General features: G+C 41.0%; 1 protein-coding gene and 1 long non-coding RNA gene across 4 annotated transcripts in view; one reads left to right on the top strand and one right to left on the bottom strand.

Annotated features, from left to right (window-relative positions):
* The window catches only part of LOC142013681 (uncharacterized), a 38,724-nt gene that overhangs the window by 3,200 nt on the left and 9,520 nt on the right, over positions 1-26,004 (bottom strand). The window contains exon 2 of the long non-coding RNA XR_012645760.1: positions 5,741-5,800. This is a non-coding gene — a long non-coding RNA (uncharacterized LOC142013681). The remainder of the gene's footprint in view (positions 1-5,740; positions 5,801-26,004) is intronic.
* ZFYVE16 (zinc finger FYVE-type containing 16) overlaps positions 1-26,004 on the top strand; it is a 60,772-nt gene that overhangs the window by 26,436 nt on the left and 8,332 nt on the right. For all 3 annotated transcript variants that reach the window (XM_074995390.1, XM_074995391.1, XM_074995392.1), the window contains 10 exons: positions 3,191-3,287; positions 4,782-4,958; positions 6,297-6,439; positions 8,482-8,854; positions 14,823-14,945; positions 16,644-16,799; positions 17,427-17,651; positions 19,312-19,394; positions 20,828-20,932; positions 25,083-25,230. In XM_074995390.1, coding sequence (XP_074851491.1) covers positions 3,191-3,287; positions 4,782-4,958; positions 6,297-6,439; positions 8,482-8,854; positions 14,823-14,945; positions 16,644-16,799; positions 17,427-17,651; positions 19,312-19,394; positions 20,828-20,932; positions 25,083-25,230 — 1,630 coding nt within the window. The remainder of the gene's footprint in view (positions 1-3,190; positions 3,288-4,781; positions 4,959-6,296; positions 6,440-8,481; positions 8,855-14,822; positions 14,946-16,643; positions 16,800-17,426; positions 17,652-19,311; positions 19,395-20,827; positions 20,933-25,082; positions 25,231-26,004) is intronic.

The raw sequence follows: 26,004 nt of genomic DNA, 5'->3' as shown, positions 1-26,004 counted from the left end.
ACAGCTGCCAAACTCTTAACAGGTCTCTACTTAGCCATATGTAAACAGAGATCCTCAGGTTCCCCTGTGTATTCTCAGATGTGGGAGATATAGATAATCCCTGGTATTGAGCTGCAGAAGAACCTTGAAAAATATATCCTTTGGCCCCTTCTGTGGTATGCAAGGTCTTGTGCAAGGGAGATGTCATAGCCCTTTTTATAAAAGTGCAGATGCAATTGCTTCCCTGTTAATGCAGAAAATGAATGGAATCTGCTTACATCCAGTCAGGGTAGGTCTTCTGTTAGTCTAATTTACGCATTTCTTGTAGTCAAAAGGGGATGTAGAAAAGATCAGTGTACCTACCCTAACTTGTCTCAGCAGCCTTTGGAGCCTTTATTGGGTCCATATTGGACCAAGAGCCTTGTAAAGGCTACAGAAGGTATATTTATGTGACGATGTAGGAAGCATACATCTTGTTGTCCTCTTTGGACACCATTGCCCTTGGTCCCAGTGCCACACATTTCCTCCATCACTGACACCTCTCTCTTGGCACAGTGGGTGGGAGTAAAGGAAGGGGACGAGGAATCTCATCACAAGTGTGTAAAAGCAGATAAGAACAGCACTATTTATATTTCCTGACGCACACAGGCCTTGGAAAGTCTCAAATGGCAGACCTGTCATGTCTTTTAAGTTCTTCTGGAGGCAATGTGTTGTCCTCAATTACCTTGTACGTCTCATTGATTGGGATGCTGGTAACCTCCTGACTCTGTGGACCTGAGTGCGGGGTATACCATGGAGACAAGAAGGCTCTCCCATGCCTACCACTTGGTTTTTTGCAGCTTGACTCGGTGCCTGTACCAAACTCTCTAGTCTTGATCTGGAACCATCTCAGAGACTTGGAGTCCTTTTGGAAATGAACTTTTAGCATGCCTTGCCTTGATCTTAATACTCTGCACATCTGCCTTTGCCTCAGATCCAAACATCATGGAAGCATCTCATGCAAGGCCCTCTTGAGTTCTTCATGTGGCCCAGATATAGGACTTTGAAGGTAACAAGACCAGCTTTGGCACTGGCACCCTTCTGGCACCATACCTCCTTTGGCAGTGCTCCTCTCTGAGCTGTCTGTCCACCTGATTGACCCTTTACTGCTGGTGCCAGTGCTAGCCATGAACCCCTCACAACTGCAGGGGCAGCTGCCTATGTCAGAGGAATAGGTGAGACCCCTTTTGTGGAACATATAGATCAGTGTATCATCAGTTTCTCCTCCTGATAAGAGGACCATTTCAGGAACTGGAGGAGGCAGGCAAATATACTCAAGTTGCAAACAGTTTCACCAGAGACATCTGATTCCCTGTTGGACGTTTTGCAGATAAAGACCAGGGTGAAGCTTGCACTGCTGGTCAGCTCTGGCCTTCTCAGTACAGCCAAAGATATCTTCCCTTTTTCCTTTCTACCTATATCTTGGAGAAGACAGGCTGTATCGCAGACTAACTGAAGGACATATATTTTACTACGGCACTCAGAACTCTTGACCGCTCTCAGGGAAAAAAGCGGTACAAACCAAGCAGTTTTGTTGACTAGTGAGCTTGATTCCTCATCGGCCTTTATCATGACTGAGGTTATTACACACTAAATGTCTAGCTGAAACTGACAATCTCTTCTCCAAGATTTGAATTTTGAAGAAAACGGACAATTTTCCTGGGAGACCCTTTGCTCTCCTTTTTCCTGCCATCATGTTTGCATAGGATGCTTCAAATCTGGGCTGGGCTGTATATCAAAACATGCTCAAAGAACACCTAGAGTCCAGAAAACACACTACAGTACAGGGCAGTATAATGGACTCTTAAAGCTTGTGCCCATTCGTTTAGGTATGTGTAGTACAAGTGCTTGATAGCACCATGGTCATGTATTAAATCAAGAAGCAGAAAGGAGCACATTCCTGCCTCCTGCCCACAGAGACCAGAAAACTGTAGGTTTAATATATCCAGAACCAAATCTGTCCAAAGTTCTTGTTCTTACTGGGGGAAGAGAACGTGAAGAAATAATTGCTCATCAACAGAATTCAGAATTAACCATCAACACAAATGATCCTTGAAACCAGTGGTGGCCATTGCAGTATTTTGTAAATGGGATCACTCAGTCATAGACTTCTGAGCTGGGATGGAGCACCAGGCAAGAGCACACAGGCAAAAGCTCTTGCTCAGATTTTGTTTCTGGGGGACTATAGCGAATATCTTCTATGTGTTTTCAGTTCCATTTTTCTGATGCCCAGGGTCATACCGAAGATCAGGCTCAACTGAGTCAACTTTGTGACCTTGACAGCACTGGTACCCAGGTCTTCTGAAGGTGGCCAAGGAAAATCCATATTGCTGCCTGTGTCTCATTGTTAAGGAGAGTTATTCTGTCACTCAGCCTAGGTACACTTTCCCTTGCACTATGGAAAATAATCTGCTGGATACTGAAGATTCAGATTGTCATTTTATAGTTCAGGACGTTTCTAGTCTAAAGTACAAGCAGAGAGAGAGTGAGAGAGAGAGAGAAAAGGCAAGTGAGTTTGCCATCTGGGCCACTGAATAAAAGGTTCAGTCTAAGGCTGGGAACCCTGCTCTCCTACAGCATCTTCTACATCTTGAAGTATTGGGGCTTACTCTTAACTCTTCTTTAGTGCTACCTGGAAGCAGTGTCTGCTTAGAAGTTACTTTATGGTCAAGCTGATCTTTTCTCATCCTACACTTTCTAGGTGTCTTATGTTCAGAGTAAATGCATTTTCTTCTATTTAAGGAATGACCATCTTCATAAGACCTAAAATCTAAGGATTATAAGTTGGCAAATTTAGGTGCATTTAGGAAACAGCAAAAATTGCATCCTGGGTGTAAAAGCAATCACTCCAAAGCTTCAGATTTCTTGCTGTAAAGCATGAGGATGTAGAGCTTTGCAGTAAGAAATGTTTGTTGGAATGTATGTATGAAAAAAGGCAAAAATTCCCCCACCCCGCCTCGTTTTGAGAGATTGTCTACACTACAGTTGCTCAAATTTAAAAACATTCACTGTAAGATAGACACCAAGCATGGAAAACATCAGTTCAAATGGTTAGCTTGGTAATAAGTTAAGTAAAAATAGTCTTATAGTGAAAAGTGTCATGCAGTCTTAATTGTACGTGGCATTACCATCGCCACATAAAATGTTGAAACTAGATTTTTTTTCAACCCAGGTGTTCTGTGCTGTCTGTTGTAATCGGAAGTGCAAGCTGCAGTACACTGAAAAGGAAGCAAGAGTCTGCATTGACTGTTACACATCTATTAATAAGGGTAAAAATTTGTGATCCTGGTTTTATGTTTGTTTGTGCTACTTTTATCAAAGGGGGAAAAATTGTTGCTTGAGGACTGCATGATGCTTCCTCCTGAGTGCAGAGATTGATTTCTTTCTAAGAAGATGATTAAAATGTTGATTTATAATTTGTCTGGCTAATACATGTCAGTGACTTCAATCTCCCTTCTTTGTTCTCTGCTATAGCCACAGTAATTATGCATACGCTTCATGGAAAGGCATGGGATTTCTAATGCAGCTGGAGTGCTGTTGTTTGGTTGTGTGCTGTGGAGTCTAAATTGCAAAACTACTGCATGTTTTTTCTTTCCTGAGGCTGAATGTGTTGAGGTGGCAACATTTTCTGCCTCTCTTCAGCTGGAGAAGTCTTCCACAGATTGTTCCCAAGACCATGTCTCCCTGTCCAGTTTTATGCCTCCACTTGTGTATGAAAGTCAGTACTGTGTAAATAGGCTTTGCAACATTGTGCAGTCCTCTTTGAGGAAGGTTACATTGTGCAAAGATGCAACATTATTACTGTTGAGATCAAAAGCGACAAATTCAAGTCCTAATTTCTTGTACTGAAACATTTAACATTTCCTGTTTTATTTACCATGGTTTTTGCAACCATGAATCAAATTTCTTCCTTTCTGCTTAACCCAGTTGAAGCGCTTTATTTACATTGTTCTCCTGTGTTTAATAGCTGACTCAAGCACCTAAATATGTTTGGCATTGAAACTCCACCAAAGATCCTTCTTTCCCTTTCCCTTTACTGAGCATAGGGTAAAGCTCTGAGATAGGTTGTGTGTGTTTCAGTTCAACGCGACTGCCGCTTCTAACAGGAGAGGTTTTCCTGCTCCTGTCAGTGGAAGCAGTGGAGAGTCAGGCTCTCAGCTGCTGCTACTGACAGGAATGGGAAAAGTGATGAGGGCATCAGTTCTGGTCAGTGTCCTAGCTTTGGAAGCGGAGGGGAGCTAGGAGCCAGGCTGCTGCCTGGTTCCTGGCTCCCTTCCACTTGCTGGAGCCAGGAAAATCACCAGAGCTCGTCCCCTCATCGGTTTCTTGGCTCCCCCAAGTTGTGTGGAAATTGGACTTACGGAAGTTGGGGGTCTACTGTATGTATTTGTCAATACTTCATAAGCATTGTGACAAATGAGCATGAGATAAGCAAATGCGACTTGTGACTAGTAGACAGGAGATCCCTTAAAGTTGGGAAACCCTTACTCTTCATATCAGATGTATAGACAACTTTTTTTTTTTTTTAAGAATCTCTGAATCTTCTTCTCAGTTGGATTACTGTGGTGAATCGCATGTGGCTGTAGGCATTACATGGTTTGATATATGGTCATTGCTGAAGCAAAAAACTGTACAATGGAGTGTCCAATTCTATATTTTGAAGAAAAATATCAGACAGGAATAATTAAGTTAAAGTTTAAGTCAGCTGTAAACATTTAATAAATGGTAGGATCTTAAACACTAAGTGCGTTTTTTCCTTTTAGCACAGGCATTTGAAAGGATGATGAGTCCAACTGGTCCTATCCCAAATTCCAGTATCTCCTCTGAATGTTGTTCTGCTGTTCAACCTTTGCAGGAAGCCCAGACACCTGGCACCCCTAATTCTCCTTCATCTGCTGGTCTGTTACCTATCTCTGTACTGAAACAACCAGGTGCTGATGGTAAGTCAAGTCATTCCTATGCTAAGCAATCTGTTATCTGTTTTCTAAGCCATTCAACATGTGCTCTTTCAACAGATACATATGAGCTTTTGAAAAATGGCTGTTTTTTTAATCAGTTGGTCAAAGAAGGCTATTTGTTGATTAGAAGGACGCTATTATGTTAAGAGACTGGGTTGGGATTCAGGGAAACCTGCATTCGGTTCTGAGCTCTGCCATAGATTCAGGCTTTTGATGTGACCTTAGGAGATTCACTGTCTCCTTGTTTTCATATGTAAAATAGCTAGGGGGTAATCATTCATTTGTCTTGTCTATTTAGATTGTAGGCTTTTGCTGTAGGGACTGTCTCTTACTGTGCCTAATATATAGCATAAGGGTTGTTCTCTCAGGTGGGATCTCTTGCTGCTACAGTAATAAAACAGTAAAACAAAGCAAGTAGTTGGGAGGCATCTTCTCTGGCTAGAAGCGATAACAAATAAAGCACGTTGTCACTCATTTATGTTAACTGTGCCTGTTTTTTTTTTCTGTTTACTAGAAAAATGTCCCTAATAAAAGGTTAGATGTACTTTGAGTATCTTTAAAATATAGGGCAGGCAGGCCTCTTCCACTCCTACACCTTGTGGTATAGGCCATTGGTGACCATTCACCATCATCCCCTGTTCTGGGTGAGTTTTTCCCGTTTTCACCAGGTGTGTCCTATCATTTTAGTGTCTGCCCTGAGGTCTCTGTGCCAGGTGTTTCTTGGGCACCCTCTTTTTCCTTGCAGATTCCAACTTAAGGCTTGCCTTGTGATATTGGTGGTTGGCTTTCTGAGGATGCATCCAATCCATCACCATCTTCTCTTCCTGATTTAAAACATAAGATCATAGGAATTTTTTTTAGTTGATAATGTATTATCTTGTACAAGGATGACAATGTATCATATATACTACTTCAGAGATAATGAAGTAAATAGCAACTATTTTTAACTAAATAGGAGATGATGCAGTACGTGTAACTTGGTTACTTTTGCTCCTGGTGTGGGAATATCTTTGCTCACAGTTCTGCTGCTCTGATGGGAGAGTGCACCAGTTTTGTGTGAATGGTGACTGCTTAGTTTTAGTACATTTTCCTACTTTTAAATCAGAAAATTCCTATGTCTTGGATAAATATATGCAGAAAGAAAGATCTTTTGCCCTTCAAAAACTTAAAACTATCTCTGTGGTTCATACTAAATACAACATGTTTAATGTAAAATCTTTATTTGGAAAACAGCCTGAAATATTATAAGTCCTATTTTACTGCTGGAAAACTGTGGTAATACCAAATTAGTGTTCTGTTTTTTTTTTAAACTAATTTTAGGTCTGTGCCCCAAAGAACAGAGGAGAGTCTGGTTTGCAGATGGTATTTTGCCTAATGGTGAAGTTGCAGACACAACAAAACTCTCATCTGGAGCCAAGAGGTCTTCACAAGATCTGAGTCCAGTAAGCTCTGACTTGCCAGAGGTACATATGATGTATTTAAAAAGAATACACTGATTCATAATTTTCATAAATTAAAAGTGGATTGTCTTAAAACAGCTTTGTTTTTCCATTTAAGATGACAACCTCACAGATGCAGTATTATATTGCATTGACCTCTTTCTGGCTGATTTGGATTGATTTAAATAAATTTTAATCAACTTTTTCATTGTACTACATTTTTTTCTATAAACATTTTATTATCACTCTTTGATGGAACCATTAAAACATTGAATTAGAAAGGTTATATTTTAAACAAAGGAACCTTTAATGTTTTTTGATATACAAACTGCTTTTGTCAAGACAAGTTTCATATTTTCCTTTAATAATTCATTTAACTACATAAAGGGTTTAACTGTAGTGAGTGAATTAAACAGATTATTTCAGGTCGGCCTTGGAAAATTGTCATATGTCCTTAAGTGAAAGTGACTCACTGGAGATTAAGTTCCTACTTACCTAAGTCTCTTGAGACAGCAACATCCTGAGTTACTTAGTTGTCTTTCAGACTTTTAAAACTTGTAAATTTCCTCCGCTCCTTCCTCATTTTTGTTCATATGTTGAAAGAGAAAGTTTTCCTGTTTCTTCAGCTTCCAGGAGATTTCTCAGGTTTGAATGAATTAGTCCTACTGCTATCAAAAGCTGGTTTATCACTCGAACAAACTCTGTCCAGGTGCTTAGTGCCTTCTGTTAGTTCAGTGGAATGCCTTTTTTTTTTTTTTTTTTTTTTTTTAAATCAACAAAGTTATCGTGTTTTGGTGTCACAGCAGCATCTCCTTTTTCAGAAATTTGTCATCTTTCCTACGAATTTGTGTTGAAAATGAGGTGGAGTGAACATTTGATCCATCCATTTATTTACTTCCTGCCATTTAACTTTGTCATTGGGGATTTCTTTCTGCAGTGTCTTTTGAAGTTCTTTAAAAATTTCAGCATCATAAGTGATATAGTAACAATGTTTCTGCCAGTTGTTCAAGGCTATGAAAATAGGTTTGATATATGCAGCATATTGTCTACATTGTGCTTTAGTTTGCAGTTAATTACATTCATTGTATTAATTCTATCTATTTTTATCAGATTTTTTATCAGACTCCTGTAGTTCTTAATAAATAGGTGAAAATACTCAGCCACTGATTTCCATCATACACCTTGGGAGAATGTTTGGTTCCTTCAGCTCTATTGAATGCAGCTGAAGCAAAGTAGGTTTTTACAGAAGAATCTTGCAATGTCAACATTTTCATTTGTTCCTGGAATTATACTTAAGTCTTTGACTAAAAGATGCATTAAATAGCACAGTTCCCATATGTATGTTTCAGGTTTCCTTTATTATCTTCTAGATGTCTTTTAATCTTTTCTATATGTCAAGCATTGTCTGTGACAAAGCTACACTCTTGACTCTTGAATTTGTAGTCAGTTTGTTATAGCTTTAACTTTTAAGTAATCTATATCAGGAATTTCTGATGTATCAAATGTTTCTGTAAGATAGGCACTACCATTTTTTTTGTCACATAAGCACATTTTACTGGATCGTTGTGTATATGGTCCCATTCATCGAGACTCAGATTAACAAAGTTCCCATCACTGTTTTTGACAGTCTGTTCAGTTTCCTTCTCATACACAAAATCCCACAGTGTCATCTTGGCTGGGTGGACTGTAGTCTGGTTATAATGACTGAACCATGTCAGTGGTGTGCTTGTTCTGAACAAGATGAAAGGAGAATTTTTTGCCTATATGAGACAGTCTTTCAATGTATGGTTCCTTACAATTTCCTCCAACTAGCCAGATATGTTTAAGTTGTTTAAAGAAATTGTTGCAATAGTAGACAAAAATGTGTCTGAAGATTGTAGGTATTGGGGATACTTATAGTTTTTTGTTTAAAAGGGGTCCTTTGTTTAAAAAAAAAAAAAGTTGAGAAACACTGCTTTATATGACTGTATACCTTCTTTGTTGTCTGCTTTTGCATTTGAAATGCTAGTGCTGTTCAGGGATGGTCAATAACTAATGTAATCAACAGTCTGTTTTGTTTCTCATAGGTTGCGAGACCGGTAGATGACATCTGTGTGACTGATATAAAACCAAAGGATGAAACTTCAATTACTGCAGGAAATGAAAAATTACATGTTGCTCCAGATGACAACCAGTTGCCCACTGCAGGACAATCTGAGATGTTGCATAGTCCTGATTCTGCAATTCCAACTACTGCTGAATTATCTTATATTACAAAAGTCGAGAAGAGTCATAGTCTTGGAACAGTTGACCAAACTAACAATCATTCACCTACTAGTCCTTCAGACTACAGAATGTTGTGTGGTATTGAAAACTGTGTTAGCAAAGAATTCAGCCTTATTCCTGATGATGATGATGCATTGCCACCTCTCTTGCTTGCAACGGGAGAAAAAGGAAAAGGTAACGTTTGGGGTAGGGATATTAATATTGATTGGATGCAAGCTTTCTAAAAATAAATGGACCTTCTTGTATACACATTCTGGATGCCAGATTGCTTTAAAATTCACATTTTGTTGTACTTTGGATCCATTGTGGTAACTGGATCTTTGTTGACATGAATTTGTATATTATAAAAAAATACATAAATGTAAAGACAACAATATCAATTATTATTTGAGCCCAAATGTGTTTGCATAAAGTATAGCACTGGTCCAAAAGCTGAAGACCACATGTGATGCTGGGGACTTTGAGTACTACTTAGTGTTTGGAGTTCCTCCCAAGACCTTTTCCACTCTGTTTAACTTCAGTCTTGTCTCAGCAAAGTTACCCTGATATGATGGGAGTTGGCATAGGAATGTTATGGATAGGACTGTTCACCTTCTCATTACTGTTGGTTTTTTGAGATATGTTGCTCATACCTATTGCAGTTAGGTGTGTGCAGCCCTGAGCAAAGCATTTGTGGAGCCCAGGGTGGCATGCTGACAGCAGGGCCCAGCTGGTGGATGGGGCCCATGGTGGCATGCTGACAGAGGGGTGTAGTGTGGGGCCTCAGGCAGCCACCTTACTTGCCTTGCCTTAAGGCGCGCGCGCGTGCGCGTGTGTGTGTGTGTGTGCGTGTGCTCACACGCGCGCACACAGCTGTCTGAAGTTATACCTCACCATTGGGTTGGCTGAGGAGCTCCCTGGAGAGAGACTGGTATAGTGTTCTACATGTGAATTGACAGCTTGCGCCCATCTTCAGTTCCTTCTTGCTGGCTACTTCAACAGAGGCAAAGATGGGCGTGGAAAAGATACGAGGAACACATCTTCAAGGCAAACATTTACGGAAGGTCTTTTTCAAATGCTTGCTTGTATCAGTTCCAGTTAGGTAACTCCCTTGCCTTACCTAATAGGTGGGGTTGGAATCAAAGGATTGGTGCTTGTAGCATCACTTTGCCCAAGGCTGCATCATCTCTGGCTTGACAAATGATGGCATAGTGCAGTGTCAATGTGTGTACAGAAGACTGTATTGTTGCTTTTTCTGTGTGATGAAAAGTCCTGCTCAGCTGTTTGGCCAGCTCATTCTGAACCCACCTGACAGGTAGGTAGGAAGCCTCCACGTGAATGGGGTGAGCTGTACAGAACTCCCAGTAGCTGGAAGGCTTATATATATAAAACACACACACATATGTATATATAAAAAATAAAATAAAACATGGTGGTTGTATTTGTATTTTGTCATCACCACTATACAGTGTCCTTGAAGGGGAGTAGGAATGTTTGGCACACCGATCGAACAGCACTCAGTTCCCTGTTGTTGGTGTGGAGAGGTATCACTTCTGCTTTCCACAAGTCCTGAGTTGTCATATCACTGAAGTGTGCCCCCGCAACCCAAAGTGGACATGTCAGACCAGAGCCAGAAAGGGTTCTTCTGGATGGAATGGGACACCTGCATACACTTCATGGGTTATGCACCACAGAAGTCCGAAGGATGTGATGTGCAATTATCATCACTGTGTCTAGTCTGTTGCAGCTCAGGTGGTACACTGACATGAGCTGGACTTGCATGGGTCTGAGTCCCAGCCAGGCACGTGAGACCACATAGGTGCAGGCCACCATGTGCCCAAGGAGTGTCAGGCACTGTGATAGTGGGAAATTTGGTAAAGCCTAGAATTGTTTGTGAAATTGCCACAAAATGCACTTTGGGCTGGAATGCTCTTGCTTGAGTCACATCTAGGGCTGCTCCAGTGAATGCTATTGCCTGCATTGGAACAAGAATGGGTTTGCTGGTGTTGAGCGTGAAGTCCAGCAGGGCAAATGTGGGCCTGACCATGAGGACCTGTCTCTCTCTACCTGCCAGTGAGAGTGGCCTCCAAAAAGCTAGTCATCTATACAAGGGTCAACTTGTACTTGATAACAACAGAGAAAAGCTGCTGCAATTGCCATGCACTTGGTGAAGAAGTGAAATGCCATAGACTGTCCAAAGGGAAGGGCTGTGTACTGGTTGTGTGCCTTGTTCACAATGAAGCAAGGGTCATGCCTGAGGGCTGATCTGGTGGTGATGTGGAAGGCTGTGTCCTTCATGTCAGGGTTGGCATACTAGTCTCACAAATCTAAGGAAGAGATGATTGTGCTCAGGGAGACCACACAGAACTTGAAGGTTACATCAAAGTTGAGTCTTCACAGATTCAGGATGGGGCTGACACACCCCTTTGGGGATGAGGAAGTATTGGGATTAGAGGTCCCTTGCCCCTGAACTTCTGAGGAACTTCCTCCACTTTAAGGCTACAAGTCTCTGCACCTCCTTTAAGAGGAATTGCTTGAGAGGGGTCCCTGTAGAGGGATGGGCAAGGGGGCGTGCAAGGGAGGGGAAGAGCAGAACTAAGAATGTCCCACCTCTACCTTCCGAAGTATTCAGTGGTCCAAAAGAAGATTTGGAGAACTAGAATCTGTACTTAAGTGTCCCTCAAAAGGGTTATATAACCCCTGATGAAAGCTTGGGATGTCTGTCTTATCAGTTATGCCTCTGGAAAAAGTCCTGCCTGGACCTGGAAGGGTATGGCTGCTGCTGAAGAGCCTGTGGCTTAAAAGGCTTCTGTTGGGTAACCAGAGAATTCAGGGACTTCATTTTTTTGTGGGAGTCCTTGAGGCTGTGGAGCTTAGAGTTTGTCAGCTCCACAAGTAGTGCAGTTCTATTTAATGAAAGGTTCTGGATTATTTGTTTGGCCCTCTGGAGGCAGACTGGAAGGCTGCAACCAAACACTGCAGCACATAGCTATCCCAGTGGACTATACATGTGCTGCAGAATCTGCTGCATTGAGGGATGCCTGGAGGGATGTTCAAACCCAGTGCAGGACTCAGGTGTCAAAAGTTCTTTAAGGATGGAGGCCTGGGATTTGTGATTTTATCTGCTCAAAATTGAGCATCAAATCTCCAATGGAATAAATTTTCCAGCCAAATGGGTCAAGGAGCTTAGTGTCCTTTGACTTGGGTGCCGGAGCCTGGTGGCCTTGCCATTTCCTTTTTGTTTACTAGCTCAGCTGTGAACAAGCACGGCTGAGGGTGACTGAATAAATATTCATACCCCTTTGTGGGTATAAAGTATTTTTGCTCAGTCCCCTTGGCCCACAGGGGAATACAGGCAGATATATTGCCAGATAGTCTTGGCATTGGCCTGGATGGTCTTAATTACAGACAACACCTTGGAGGAACCTGCTGGCACCAAGGTATCAACCATCGGATCTTCCTGTTCCACACCACCTATCTGCAGGGTGGTGTGTGTGTCATGCAACGGAGGAGATCCTGCAGTGTTCTGTGGTGGCGGACCTGACTTGAAGATGCCTGCCACCACCTCCTTGGAGCCAATAAGACCGCTGCTGGGACCAAGTTCTGTAGCTCCCCGTGCAACGCCTGAGAGGTGAGGTTCCTTCAGCCTCACAAGCAGCACCAGGTTGCAGGGTAGGAACACTTAGCTACTCCTCTCTTGAGCATGCACATGAACCAGGGCTAACTGTTACCTCTGGGGCACATGGCTCTAACTGTGCTGCTGTACCCCAGAAGCCCCCAGGAGTAGGTAGAAAGCCCAGGGGGTCAGAAATGCCACAGGGGTGGCCTTTGGGGTATTGCAGCATCCTGCACAGCTCTTGTCAACCTTGCTCAAGACTTGTTTGAAGCCCCAGCAGCCTTTTAGATTGGAAAGAGGGTGACTTGGAATGGGATGGCCAACGTGGAGTCCAGTGTGTTGGCTCTTGCAAATTGGTAGCACATAGATGTGGAGACTCATCTGGTCAGCAACCAGTGCTACAACTGGGAACGGTGCTACAGAGTCTCCCACAGTCTTAAGTGGGAGTCTGGACAGCAGGTCGTCGGAGTGTGGTGCAGAGACTGAACAGTGCCATGAGATTGGGGATCGGGATCTGGACCTCAAAGGGGATCAGTATCCACTGTCCAAGGACACCATTTGAATGTGAATGGCTCCCCAGGGTCAAGATAGCAGGACCGATGCCATGAGCTGGACCAGAAGCACTCGTGGGAATGGCACTGTGACTTAGAGCGGCACTGTGATACAGAGCAGGGTGCTGATGGTCTCAACACCTCCAGCGTGCCTTGAACAGGGGGAGACTTTTTTACAGTGTCATTTTGATAAGGCCCCTGGCAGACTCAGAAGTATCAGGGGTGGAGGGCTTTGCTACCTTCTCTACCTGCATCTGCAGGAAGCCCAAAAGGGATAGGGCTTGCTGGAAGGTACAGAGCCCACGTGTTTGATGGTGCATGGCCTGAGAATCTCTCACCCAAGGGCCCTTCACCCATGCTGTCCCTGGTGGGAGACATGGTTGCAGCAGCAACTGTTGCCAGTGGTACTCCTATGCAGGCTACCTGTGCTAGAAGGGAAATGGGAACAGTTCCAGAAAGCTGGTTGCTTTGATGCTGAAGAGCGAGAGTACCTAGGTTGCTGTGCCAAATATTTTTTAAGCACCACATTGGAAACTGCCAGGAGAGTGCTCTGCATTGAGTCACCTGATTCCAGGTCCTGCCCTTTATTGGAGAGGGAGTGCTGATGTCAGAAGGAGCCTCTTTAAGTTCAAGGCCTGCTCCTTTTAGTTCAAGACTTAAAACTCTTGCAGATTCTGTACTTCTCAGATTGAGCCTCCCCAAGACATCACAGACAGTAGCCATGGACTGGGATCCGTATCTTTAGCAGAATGGGCATCTGCTGTCCGAGGACACCTGTGAGCTTCCAGCAGGAACTGCAGGGCTTGAATCCCTGAGACTTGGGTATGCCTTAAGTCCCAGATGGGGGACAGGTGGAGAGGGGAGAAATCCCTCACACCCACTGCTAACCAACTACATCTAACTAAGAAGGATGAACACTAAGGTGCCAGGGATCTCTCTGTCACCTCTGAGCATCCTCCTGTACTTCTAAAGGCCTCATTCCTGGTCCCCACCCCAAAGACTTATGTCCCAGCCCTGAGCCCTCAAATCCCCGCAATAGCCTGGAGCCCTCACACTCCTGCATTCCAAACCTCTGCCCCCAGCCTGAGCCCCTTCCCCCACTCAGATCCCCTGGGTCCAACCTCGTTACATGAATTTGTTGTGTGCACCATTATGACAGTAGTTTACCACTTCCGTATTGGTGCACATAAGAAAACCCATTCTGCTCAAAGGTGGGGAAAATTAAAGGGAACATTAATTGGCAGCATCGTATAGAGTGCCATACCGATAGCACTCAAGGGGGCTCCACAGCTGACCCAATGGGGAGAACTGACGGTTGTGGATGCTGGAAGGGATATGAAGATCACTCGAAGAGGAAATAGGGCATGCCATGTGTCCAGAGGTACGGAACAAACCTCTTTCTCTTAATGCAATACATTGACAATGTATTGCATTACATATTTTGGGATTGGCTTGGTTTAGTTGGAGCCAGTCCCTGTACATCATACATGGGCTGTGCACAATTTAGTCTTTATCTCATGTTCCAGGCTTATCTTATCCCTTGTTAACTTGGCCATAAGTGGTTCCCTAGGTGTTGCACCTTATTTTAGCTAGTGCAGACATTTTATTTCTAGTATGCTGATTCCTTTACCTTTCTAATCTTGTCTGCCAGGAGATGAGGCTTAACCCAAGTTTAGTTACTCATGTCAAGCCAGGTCTGTAATTAGCTAATTGTGACCCTGAAGCTCCTGTCAAGATCCAGTATGTTCCTTATGACTTCAGAACACACTACTATCTTACCTTGCATATGTGATATTGTCTAGTCATCTTTGAAACAAATTGGAGGTTGCTATTCATTAGCTGCTATATATGTGCCTTAGTTTCAAGAGTGTGTTTTTTTTTTAGCAAGTTTCAAGTGCCATATTTCATATGTTGTAGTCTGTAATACCTCTTTTAGATGTAGAGGAAATGAATATTGGCTGGTATATTGAATTAATGGAAAGTTTATCTTACTTAGATCCTCTCGTGGAAGAACACCCATCTCATCAGCAGGTCATGTTGCTTCTTGGAGAAGGAGGACCTAATCCATTAACATTTATTCTAAATGCTAACCTTCTTGTGAATGTCAAGTTAGTATCTTGTAAGTAGGTAGTGTACATTGTTTCCCTTTATTTATGTATGTTCTGTGGTTAATTGTTTGAAATGTGAAAACCCTGAATTAACTCATCTGAATGAGCAGATTTTCATACATTTTCATAGTTGTAAGAAATGTGCTATTATAGTATCCAATTTGTATGGTCAAGGTTTCTCAATTAACATTTTTAGTGTGCTTCGAAAAAAAACTTTTAGCTTCTTTTGTGGTTTGTGCCTATTTGGTTGTCCTAATTTTGTTGTACTTTTGTAGGATAATTCCTGAATGATATTTGCCATAAGTGTCTTTTTATAAGAGAGGAATAAATACTTTGAATAGAGCTCTGGAGACCCTGTATAAATAATGAAAGGATACTTCTGTTCCTACTTTAGCAACTTCAGATTTGGGGGTTGTTAGGGATAGTCAGCTGAACATCAGGTTCTTGTGCTGTGGCCAAACCAGCCAATGTGAACCCTTGAGATTTGTAAACAAGTGGCATCCTGGAATAGGAGTGAAGAGGTTATTTGTTCTACTTCAGCTGATGTGACTGCTGTGGAATACTGCATAGTGCCAGTGTTCACAGTTCAAGAATGTTGATAAATTGGAGCGCAGTCAGAGAAGAGGCACAAGAATGAAGCCTGCCTTTATAGTGAGACTATCAAGGACCTCCATTTATTTAGTTTAACAAAGAAAAGGTTGTGGGGTGACTTAAAATATAATCTGTAAGTACTTATGTAGGGAACAAATTTTTAATAATATGGAAAGTAACAGAGAGGGAGCCGTGCTAGTCCATATACTATCAAAACAAAAAAGCAGTCCAGTAGCACTTTAAAGACTAACAAAATAATTTATTAGGTGAGCTTTCGTGGGACAGACCCACTTCTTCAGACCATTGGGTAAGTGCTATGGCCTGTATTATGTAGGAGGCCAGGTGAAATTATCACAGTGGTCCCATCTGGCCTTGTTATTAAAATGACTTGACTTCTTGATATTCTTGTTAATTAGTAACTTAAGCAGAAATAAGTGTAGCACCTGTGTGTGAAGCAAACCTGCAACATAGTTATGCTATAGGGCATGATAAAAGAAGACTTATATTTGAGTCACAACCTGTACCTGGGGTTCCATCGCCAAGTTTGTCTCTTTCAATTAAAACTTACTTTAATTAGCACCTTGATTCAGTGGGAAAGCAAGAGGGCACCATTCCTTCAGAATCTGTATCTTATCAGAGTTTTGTTGATGCCCATTAACAAACTATCTTCTCCAGTGTTTTTCTGATTTCTCCTGTTTTCCGAGTCTCCAAACAATATGGTCTATGTCAAGAAGAGTATCCTGTGAGAGCTACTGTGTCCTGTGCAGCAGGAAGCCTCAGAAGGATAGCTGGGTTAGCTTGTAACTTCAAAAACAACAAGCAGTTTTCTCTAGCACCTTAAAGACTAAAAAATTTATTAGGTCATGAGTTTCCATGTATAAAACCTACTTCTTCGTATTTGGGCGTTGTAGGCGTGCAGTAGGTTATCTAGTGCTTTCTGAAATTTCAGATTGTTTTCTTTAAAAGGTATAGACAGGAATATTGTGGTGAAAGGATTAAGGGGATGGCGGACCACAGGTTATTAATTCCAATTTGTAATATGGTTGATTCCAAAATTCAGTACCATGTCGGTGAATCTTGAAGAAAAAAACTTTTTTTTTTCCCCCCTTATCACCAAGATTCTTCAGAAAAGTGCTGGTACTTTGCAACAAATGGATTACATGGCTTGGGTCAGGCAGAAATTATCATTATGTTGCTATGTTTGCCAGATGAAGATGCTGTTCCCAAAGATATCTTCACATTGTTCATTGACATATATAAGGATGCAGTGAAAGGTATGGAGTTTTAACTTGTAGTTGAAGATTAGAATCTTATTGCTGATTTTAAGAAAAGGAAATGAGTGGTGATCATGTATTCTAAGAGTTCCTGCTAATTTTGTTTATAATTTCTCAGTGCTCATTACTATTTCCTCAGATTCTGTCAAATTAATACAGGGGGGTTAATTTAGCTATGGGTCTTTTTTTTTCATATTAGTTGTATAAACTGACTCATTGCATTTTTGTTTTACCTCCTTTTTAATCTAATTGTTTGGTAGGATGGGTCCTAAGTGTAAATCCTTTGAGCCCTGATTCAGGAAGGCAAGTGCTATTGTGAATAGTGTTAAGCACATGCTTAAATGCTTTCGTGAATTAGACCATAATTTTCAAAAGTTAACTAATTTTATGTAAATAGACTTGTCCAGCAGAAATTTTTTGAAGTATTAATTCCTTTGTAAATTAGTTGTATTAAAATGAGCTGTGTTGGAAAAAGTGTTCTGAAACTTGTTTCTATTAGCTTATAAAGTTATAAGAAAATGAAATACCATGTCAGTAGTATGGGTGGATTTCTTCCAGATGCCAACATGCATACTTAACTTTTTAGGATTTTTATGGTGAAGATTAACACTACCTTTCTCTTACCAGGAAAATACATAGGAAACTTGGAAAATTTTACCTTTACTGAAAGCTTTCTTGGTAGCAAGGATCATGGAGGATTCCTGTTTGTTGCACCAACTTTTCAGAAACTTGACAATCTCCTGTTACCAAATAACCCTTTCCTTTGTGGAATTCTCATTCAGAAAATGGAAATACCGTGGGCGAAGGTTTTTCCAATTCGTTTAATGTTGAGATTGGGAGCAGAATATGGGGGTGAGTTTAAACACTAAGTATGCGTGTTGAGCCTCAATCCTGTCAGGGCTTATGTGTAACTTTGTGCACTGTGAATGGCATTACCTTCAAAATTACATATGAATGTGATTCGCCAGAGGCTCGAGTCTTTAAGTTTGTACTTAATAAATCAAACCTGTTTTTCTTACCAAAAATAAAATTGGTAAACACAGTCTTTCAGATTTTGTGTTTCTGGACACCTCTTTAAACACTATTAATTTAGTCAAGTTAGATGTGTGTAAAAGATAGAAACAATATTTTATGGTCAAATCCTTCCAATTTGTTTCATGAGAAAACAGCACAAACTTGGCTAACTCAGCCTGTGATATGAAATCTGTATGTGTGAACAAAGAAGTTTAGATTGTGTATATGTAACATAATATATTGAATCTTTTCTGAATGATCAGATTTAAGGTTCATGAAGGCTGTGTCTACACTAGCAAATGGCCATTTTGAAGTTTACTAACGAAGCACTGAAATACATATTCAGCGCCTCATTAGAATGCTGCCAGCCGCAGCTCTTCGAAATTGACGCAGCTTGCCGACGCGCGGCTTTTCCAGATGGGGCTCCTTTTCGAAAGGACCCTGACAACTTCGAAATCCCCTTATTCCTAACAGCATATAGGAATAAGGGGATTTCGAAGTTGCCGGGGTCCTTTCGAAAAGGAGCTCCGTCTGGACGAGCCACGGCAAGCCGCAGCAATTTCCAAGTGCTGCGGCTGCTTGCATTCTTATGAGGCGCTGAATATGTATTTCAGCGCTTCATTAGTAAACTTCGAAATGGCCATTTGCATGGCCATTTCGAAGTTTGGGGCTAGTGTACACGCAGCCATAGTGTTCTGAAAACAAAGCTTTGATCTTCATAATGTAAACTCAGTACTGGTATCTAATACATTATGAATTAAATTCTTGAATTCCGTATCTGTCTTTAGTAAGCAGCAACGAAGGGTCCTGTGGCACCTTATAGACTAACAGAAAAGTTCTGAGCATGAGCTTTCGTGAGCACAGATTCACAGAGCACAGACTGTGCTCACGAAAGCTCATGCTCAAAACTTTTCTGTTAGTCTATAAGGTGCCACAGGACCCTTCGTTGCTGCTACAGATCCAGACTAACACGGCTACACCTCCGATACTTTAGTAAGCAGGTTTCCCCATGAAGTGGAAAAAATTTTTATGTTGTAATTTATTCCATAAAAATATGGTTACTGGATATTCAAAATGGGATAGAAGGAGCAAGGTGCACAAATTCCACTGATAATTAGTTGTGTATTTAATTTCTTTGAAATATGTGGAAATTTAAGAGTGGAAGTGACACCTTTTCTGACAATCCAAGTGGGGAATGAAATTAACCCCAGTTTACAAGATGGCTGTACCACTGCAGTTCCACTTTTCTGTGGAACTCTTCCTGCTTTTAGGGACTGCTCTTTCACATTTACATACAGCCAGCTTGTGTTGCTGAACCAGAGTAAATACAGACATTGTTTTCTGAACCATTTCCTTGTAATGAGTGCAGAAGTCTGTAATTTTTGCATGAGGTAAAGAATGAAAGGCTGCAGCTAACTTGGAAAAGGCTCATATTTTAATTGGGTTAGAATATTTTGTGTGGTCTTTGTGTAACAATGTTCTTTTCTTCCTCTGAAAGCGTACCCAACTCCTGTAACAAGTACCAGACACCGAAAGCCTCTGTTTGGGGAGATAGGACACACAATCATGAACTTACTTGTTGTGAGTAAATAGAATTTTACATAATTTGTTACTCTCCTAATTATACTTCAGATGTATGAGGTTACCCTCTCACAGTTTTGACATGGCTCCTTGAAATTGAACTGTGTCTTTCTGCAAAAATGTGCTAACTCAATTTAATTTACTTGGGCATTAAGGGCGCGCTACACTTGAGTCTTCTCACACAATGAAATCTCTACTAGAATAATAAGTTGTGCCTTTTGAAGTTAGTTATTGGTATTGAAATATATAACTTTGATCTATTCCTTTAAAATAAGGAGTTAGTTTTAAAAAGAAACTTTGGGCAATGATCTGGTGAGCTACTCCAGTGACATGTGGAAGGCTTAGGTTTGTGAATGATAAACGTTCACTGTTGCAGTAGTAATATTACATGATCCAAATTTCATTGCTTACCACAGCACACTGCCTTGATATATGCTTTATTAGAGACACTCTTTAACATAACCAGATTGATTTGATTTAATTTGAAGCATGGTAAATTTCAGTTTCTTGTTCAAGGTTAGAATTTTTCTGGAATGTTGAAACTAGAATAAGTGTTTTGGGCAAAGTTCCCTTTTTAGAAACTATTCTTATCCCTTTTTTTGGTTTGTTATAAATACCTGTTTTGTTTTAATCTGTCAGTTTTGACAAAATCTGGAGCCATCAACTAGCATGTAGAGATGATTAGATTATTTATATTCTGTTACACTGCTGAATTCATTAGACCACAGTACCTATAGCACTAACCATGCTTCCGTCTGTGTAAAATGAAGATGAGAATACTTTGTTCACAAGAGTGTCCTTAGGACCAAAATGTTGGTTAGAATTACAAAGTGCTATATTTAAATAACTTTACTTTAAAACTAACATTATACAGAGATGGCATTATCCTTAGTTAAAATGATCACTAGCTTTCTGCCTGAAGAAATAATTTTCATGCGTATTCTTAATATTGCTAAAATGATACAGTACAGCTGACATTTATGATATATTAGACGGCTAATTGTGAGTGTTGACTTGCAGAACTTGCATTTACTAGTAAAAAGGGTTTTACCATATGTTTGCAAATATGTGGTAAAATCATACTGTGAATAAGGTAGTTGTAGTTCTAAGATGTGTAAACAGGTCGGGGTAAACACTATTAAAGGCCAAATAAAACTGTCTTGACCACAATAAGAATTTATCATGTGTTAACTAATGTGATTTAAAAAAATCGTTTTGTTTTTCTCATATGGACAGTCACCACTAACAGTGCTGCTGCAGCTAATTGAGAGTCCTTTAGCTTAAGTAGAGTTCTGAAGACTTATGCAAAGGTGTGTTATGGGTAAATTTTAAGAGATGCAGTGTTTTTGGTTTTTAGAAATGATGGTATGTCAGTATCTAAAACTTTATGCTGCTTAAACGTTTAGCTAATAAGGTGTTTTATTTGTTTACAGGACCTTAGAAATTATCAATATACCTTGCATACCATAGAGAATTTATTTATTCATATGGAAATGGGTAAAAGCTGCATTAAAATCCCTCGGAGGAGATATAATGAAGTGAGTATAATTTTATAGATCATACTAATGTATTTAGGAAATCTGACTTCTCCATTGTCCTCCTATAATACTTCTGAAATCTTAGAGAAGTTATCAAGAATATTGTAGGCCAATTTAGAAGCTGCAAAATGCTGAACACCTCATTAGAAGTTACCGTCATCTCCAAACCTGAGAGGCCTATTTTTTGTTTACTACTCTGCGGACTATTTTTTTTTTTTTTTTCAGTTTTTAAATTTGAGCGTCAATCCTCCAACTTCCTTAACCACCACTTCCCTCTGGATTGACTCCCTTCTTTGGTGCTAACAGATGAGCAATATTGCCTAGGTCATGCTAGGATGGTAAAGTTAATCAGGAAGATTTGTGTTTCGTATAGGGGCTAATTGATCATGGAAATGAGGGGGAGAAAGCTTTCACTGAAATTTCTTTCAAAGATGTTTAGGCCTTCAGCTTTTTTTACTATGAAAATTGCTTTGTTTCTAAAGGTGGTTTGACAGGAAATGTAGAATTATCTATGTTTTAAATATATATAAAAAGCGAAGCAGTACCTAGATTTTTTTTTTTTTTTTTGGCAAAAAGTTATTTTAAAATTTTTTCCAAATTTCAGTCTTAAAATTCATTCCATATTTGCACATTTAACATAGATCCACTTGGAACTATGATGGAAACAAATTATAAACAATTGCTTTTCTTCAAGTGCTTTGTCATGTCCATTCCATACTAATTATGTGTGCTCATCACAAGCATTGGCTCCAGAAGTTTTCCATTAGCAGTATCCATAGGGGAGCAGTATCCACAGGGGGACTCTTGGAGAGATGCCTCCAAGGCAAAGCATTTAAAGTGGTGCATTATCCCCCTTCCAAGTTCCTTCTTGCTGCTAATGATGGTGCTGGAACATTCTGCCACTTTGCTGCTACTGTTAGTATCGTTCTGCCTAACAGCCTGTTTCTCTGTGAAAAAGTTAATTATCATTTGTAGCTATTTGTTATCCCCTAGTAGTTTTAGTATCGTTAGCAATAGTAGTTGGTCCCAAATGGGACTTTGCCTCAGGATGGAAACCAAGCATTAATTTTGAGATCATACCCAAAGGGGATGGCCTTAACAGACTGTTCTCAGGATCCATCTTCCCCAGCATTTCCAATTGCCTTCCAACTACCTTTCCCAGTTCCTCTGTGCCTTGGCGCACACAGTTTGGACAAGAGGTTCCTCCAAATGATGATGTGTGGATACAACCTGAATTTTGTTTCTACCCCATTTTGCCATCAGCCTCAATTTGAAGGACGCCTATTTTCATAAAGCAATCTTCCCAGGACACACATGCTTCCTCCAGTTCACAGTGGCAGTGAGTTCTTGGTCCTCACTTTTGGCATGGTGACAGCACCAAGGACATTGACCCAAGTGAGTGGTGGTGATCACCACTACTTGAGATGATGAAGGGTGCAGATGTACCTGTATTTTGACAACTGGCTTTCAAGGGCCGATCCAGATCCATAGTTTGATGGGACATTGGGGAGCTACTGATCACTTGCCGATCTCTTGGCAGATCCACTCTAATCCCTTTACAGAGGATAGAATTTATCAGAGTGGTACCGGAATCTGCTCATGTAAGAGCTTTCCTGATATTGGACAGGTTTCAGGCTCTCTCGAGCCTTATCCTGGAGGTGTCTGCATTTCTCCAGTGATGGCCAAGGTCTGTCAGCCTGCTGAGTCTCATGGGTTCATGCACATATGAAGTGCATCACCTGAGGCTCTACATGCAATTGCTCCAGCACTGGCTAGCATCAGCCCACTCCCAGTCCAGGGACCACCTGGAAAAGATGATCACCGTACCTTTGGCAGTCCTTAACCTCACTGTGGTGTTGGACCAGAGCCAAAAATGTCCTGAGTGGTGTCCTATTTAATGGCCCTATAACTGGTGCTGCGTTGGTGTCAGATGCCTTGCACCACGATTGGTGGGTATACCTGGGAGATCTCCAGACCAAGGGAGATGGTCCCCAGATGAGACCTGTTATTCATTAATGTCAAAGAGCTAAGGACAGTCCAGTTGGCCTGAAGAATATTCTTGCCCTATGTGTTAGGCACAGTGATGAGAGTTCTGACAGGTAACACAGCCTCAATATTCTACTTCAGCAAGCAGGAGAAGTGCTCTCATCAGCCCACTGTCAGTTGGCCTTTATCCTTTGGGACTTCTGCCTCAGCCACAGCATGTGTCTGGGAGCTTCTTGCCTTTCTGGTATCAGAAATGCCCTGCTGGATTATCTCAGCTCGGATTCTCCTCTCCCCTTGCATGTTTCCCCCCGACTCAGATGTAACCTTCTTGCTCTTGCACAGGTAGGGCATTCCCGAACTGGATCTGTTTACTGCCAGGTAGAATAGGAAGTGTCACTGCATTTGTTCCTGCCAGGGGCTGGACAAGAGTGCTCTCGCTGATGTCTTCCTTTTCGCATGGATGGGACCTGATGTACATTTTTCCACCGGGTTTCCCCACCCCCCTGACCCGTCGCCAAAGTACTAGTAAAGATCAAGAGGGTTGGGTCAGCCTGATTGCCCCAGCCAGGCCAATCTTTTGTACAGAGACAGACGGATTTATTTTGGGATTTTGATCCCTTTTGGGAGTTGATTTCCTGGGTGCTGTGCACAGAACTGCATGCATCCAGAGCTGAAGTAAATCAGTGTCAGTATTGTTCTGCAGGGGTGCAGAAATCCCAACTCTGTGTCCTGGCTGGGGGAGACTAGAGGATCTATCCCCTTAGGACAGGGTGGTGGCAAGCCCCACAGAGCAAGAAGGTAGGTGTCAGTGGTATGATCAGCATGCTGGGGAACATCCCAAAGGGTTTTCTGTGACCACACTCTGACATTGTCATAAACCAGGACTTTTTTGCTTACGTTCTGTACTAAACCACATAATAAAGTGGAGGAGAGGTGTTTACATATCCTGGATGTCAGGAGGGCTCTGATGTTCTACTTGGACTCTACTAAGCCCTTCTGGAAGTCCACAGAGCGTTTGTCATGATGGTGGAAAAGATGAAGAACCTTCTGGTGAACTTGCAAAAGATCTCCAGATAAACCACCTCTTACGTACAGATCTGCTACAGATTGCCAAAGGACCTACCACCACTGATTGTCAGAATCTATTTGGACGGAGGTTAGGCATCATTGATGGCCTTCCTGGCTGACATACCAATCCAGGACACTGTAAAGCCATGACATGGCCTTTGGCCCACACGATCACGTCTCATTATGCCATCACTCAGCTGGCTAGAGACAGTGCAGGGTTTGGCAGAGCTGTGCTACTATGTAAACTGCTGTGAATTCCTACCTGCCTCTACTGTTATTGTTTGGAGTCACCTAATATGAAATGGAAATGGGCAAGCATGCAAAGAAAAGACATGGTGTTCTTTGACATGTGTTGCCCATGTTCATTCCACAACTTGCACTCCTTCCCACTCTCATAGTTTGTGTCAAGAAGGAATGGGGTGAGGGGCAGGGGATGGATGGCAGCTCCATGGAGGTACCACTGCAGGGGTTGCTAGAGCTGCTCCCTTATGTATACCATTGAGGGCAAAACTTCTAGCCCTGGTGCATGTGGTGAGTATGTATACTTCTATGGTGTAATGGACATGAGCAACACACCTCAAAGAGCACCAGTTATGGATTAGAGTAACTGTCTTCTCTCTCTCTCTCTCTCTTTTTTTTTTTTTTTTTTTAGGGACACTGTTAGGCTATGAAGCTTTAGGATCTTTCCAGGTTTTGCAAACTCGGTTACTCTATACAAAAAAATTTAAGATCTATTGGCAGGTTCTTAGTGTTTGGTAGTGTACTTTGTCAGGTGGTATGCTCACTTAGATTGACTGTTCCCAATCAATAGAACATTGAAGTTGTGATCGTATGTTCATAGAAATTTACCCTGATAAACTATTTCAAGTTTCATTAAAACCAGTTTAAAAAAATTAAAATATAAATTATACTTCAGTTTTTTATAGAGGAAAGTCAATGCTTGCAAATAGAGGCAGTTATTTTCATAGTAAGTAAGCATTTTACCTGATTAATGCTACTTAGCTGTTACACAATCAGAGTCCACAGAGATTTCACAAAACAGCAAGAATTTTGTTGAAGAAATGTCAGTTTCTAAATGAACATTTTGTATTTGTAGGTAATGAAAGTAATAAATTCTTCTAATGAGCATGTTATTAGCATTGGAGCCAGTTTTAGCACTGAGGCAGATTCTCACTTAGTTTGCGTACAAAGTGATGGAGTTTATCAGACACAAGCAAACAGTGCTACTGGCCACCCAAGGAGAGGTAAGAGGCTTATTATGCTTTTAGTGTTGTATCAAATCTCTGAAATTGGTATGTTCACGCCAATTATTTTGGTGGTTACAAGGAATAAAAGGTGCATATTCCTGTAATCTGTGTGGGCCAATGATCTGTATAATTCCAAGCACCTTGAATACAATATGAAAGAGTGCAATAGTAAAAGTGTACATGACCTGCATGTATGATATTTGGTGGTTAGCAAAAATACTTTAGTTACATAAAGCATTGTTTGACAACCTCCACTTAACATTCCATTTACACTGTCGCTCAAATTTCATTCAAACTTTTGACCTGTTACTTGTCCATTTTCCAAAGATTTTTATATTTTATGACCATATCACACAGCTTTTAAATTAATGAATTTCAAATTTACATTTGAAAGGGGTGGTGTTGAATAGCTTCTGGTCCATTACTTTGAACCTCATATAACTGCTATAAATTGTGCAATATCCTTCAGATTGTAGAGTGCTATATGTCTTTTACATCTGTCTAGTTACAACCAGGACTAGAGACTTGTTAGAATATCAGAAGTTAAATTCTTGTTCGTATAGCTTATTGAAAACATTAATCAGTGCTGACCAAGCTCACACAAGAAGTTTGTTGTGACAAAGGGGGGTATTAGTGATGAAGTAAGGTTTTAGTTCTGTTTACAAATGGATGCATTATTTTAATAGAATGTTCCAGAAATTAAAACCTAATTTTAGAGGTAAGTTCATGCATAAGCAAGAAACAAGTTTTAAGTTCTACATATTTTTCTAT

This window comes from Carettochelys insculpta, chromosome 5, assembly GCF_033958435.1.
Source record: "Carettochelys insculpta isolate YL-2023 chromosome 5, ASM3395843v1, whole genome shotgun sequence".
Classification (NCBI taxonomy): Eukaryota; Metazoa; Chordata; order Testudines; family Carettochelyidae; genus Carettochelys; species Carettochelys insculpta.
This window is presented reverse-complemented; position numbering and strand designations above follow the sequence as displayed.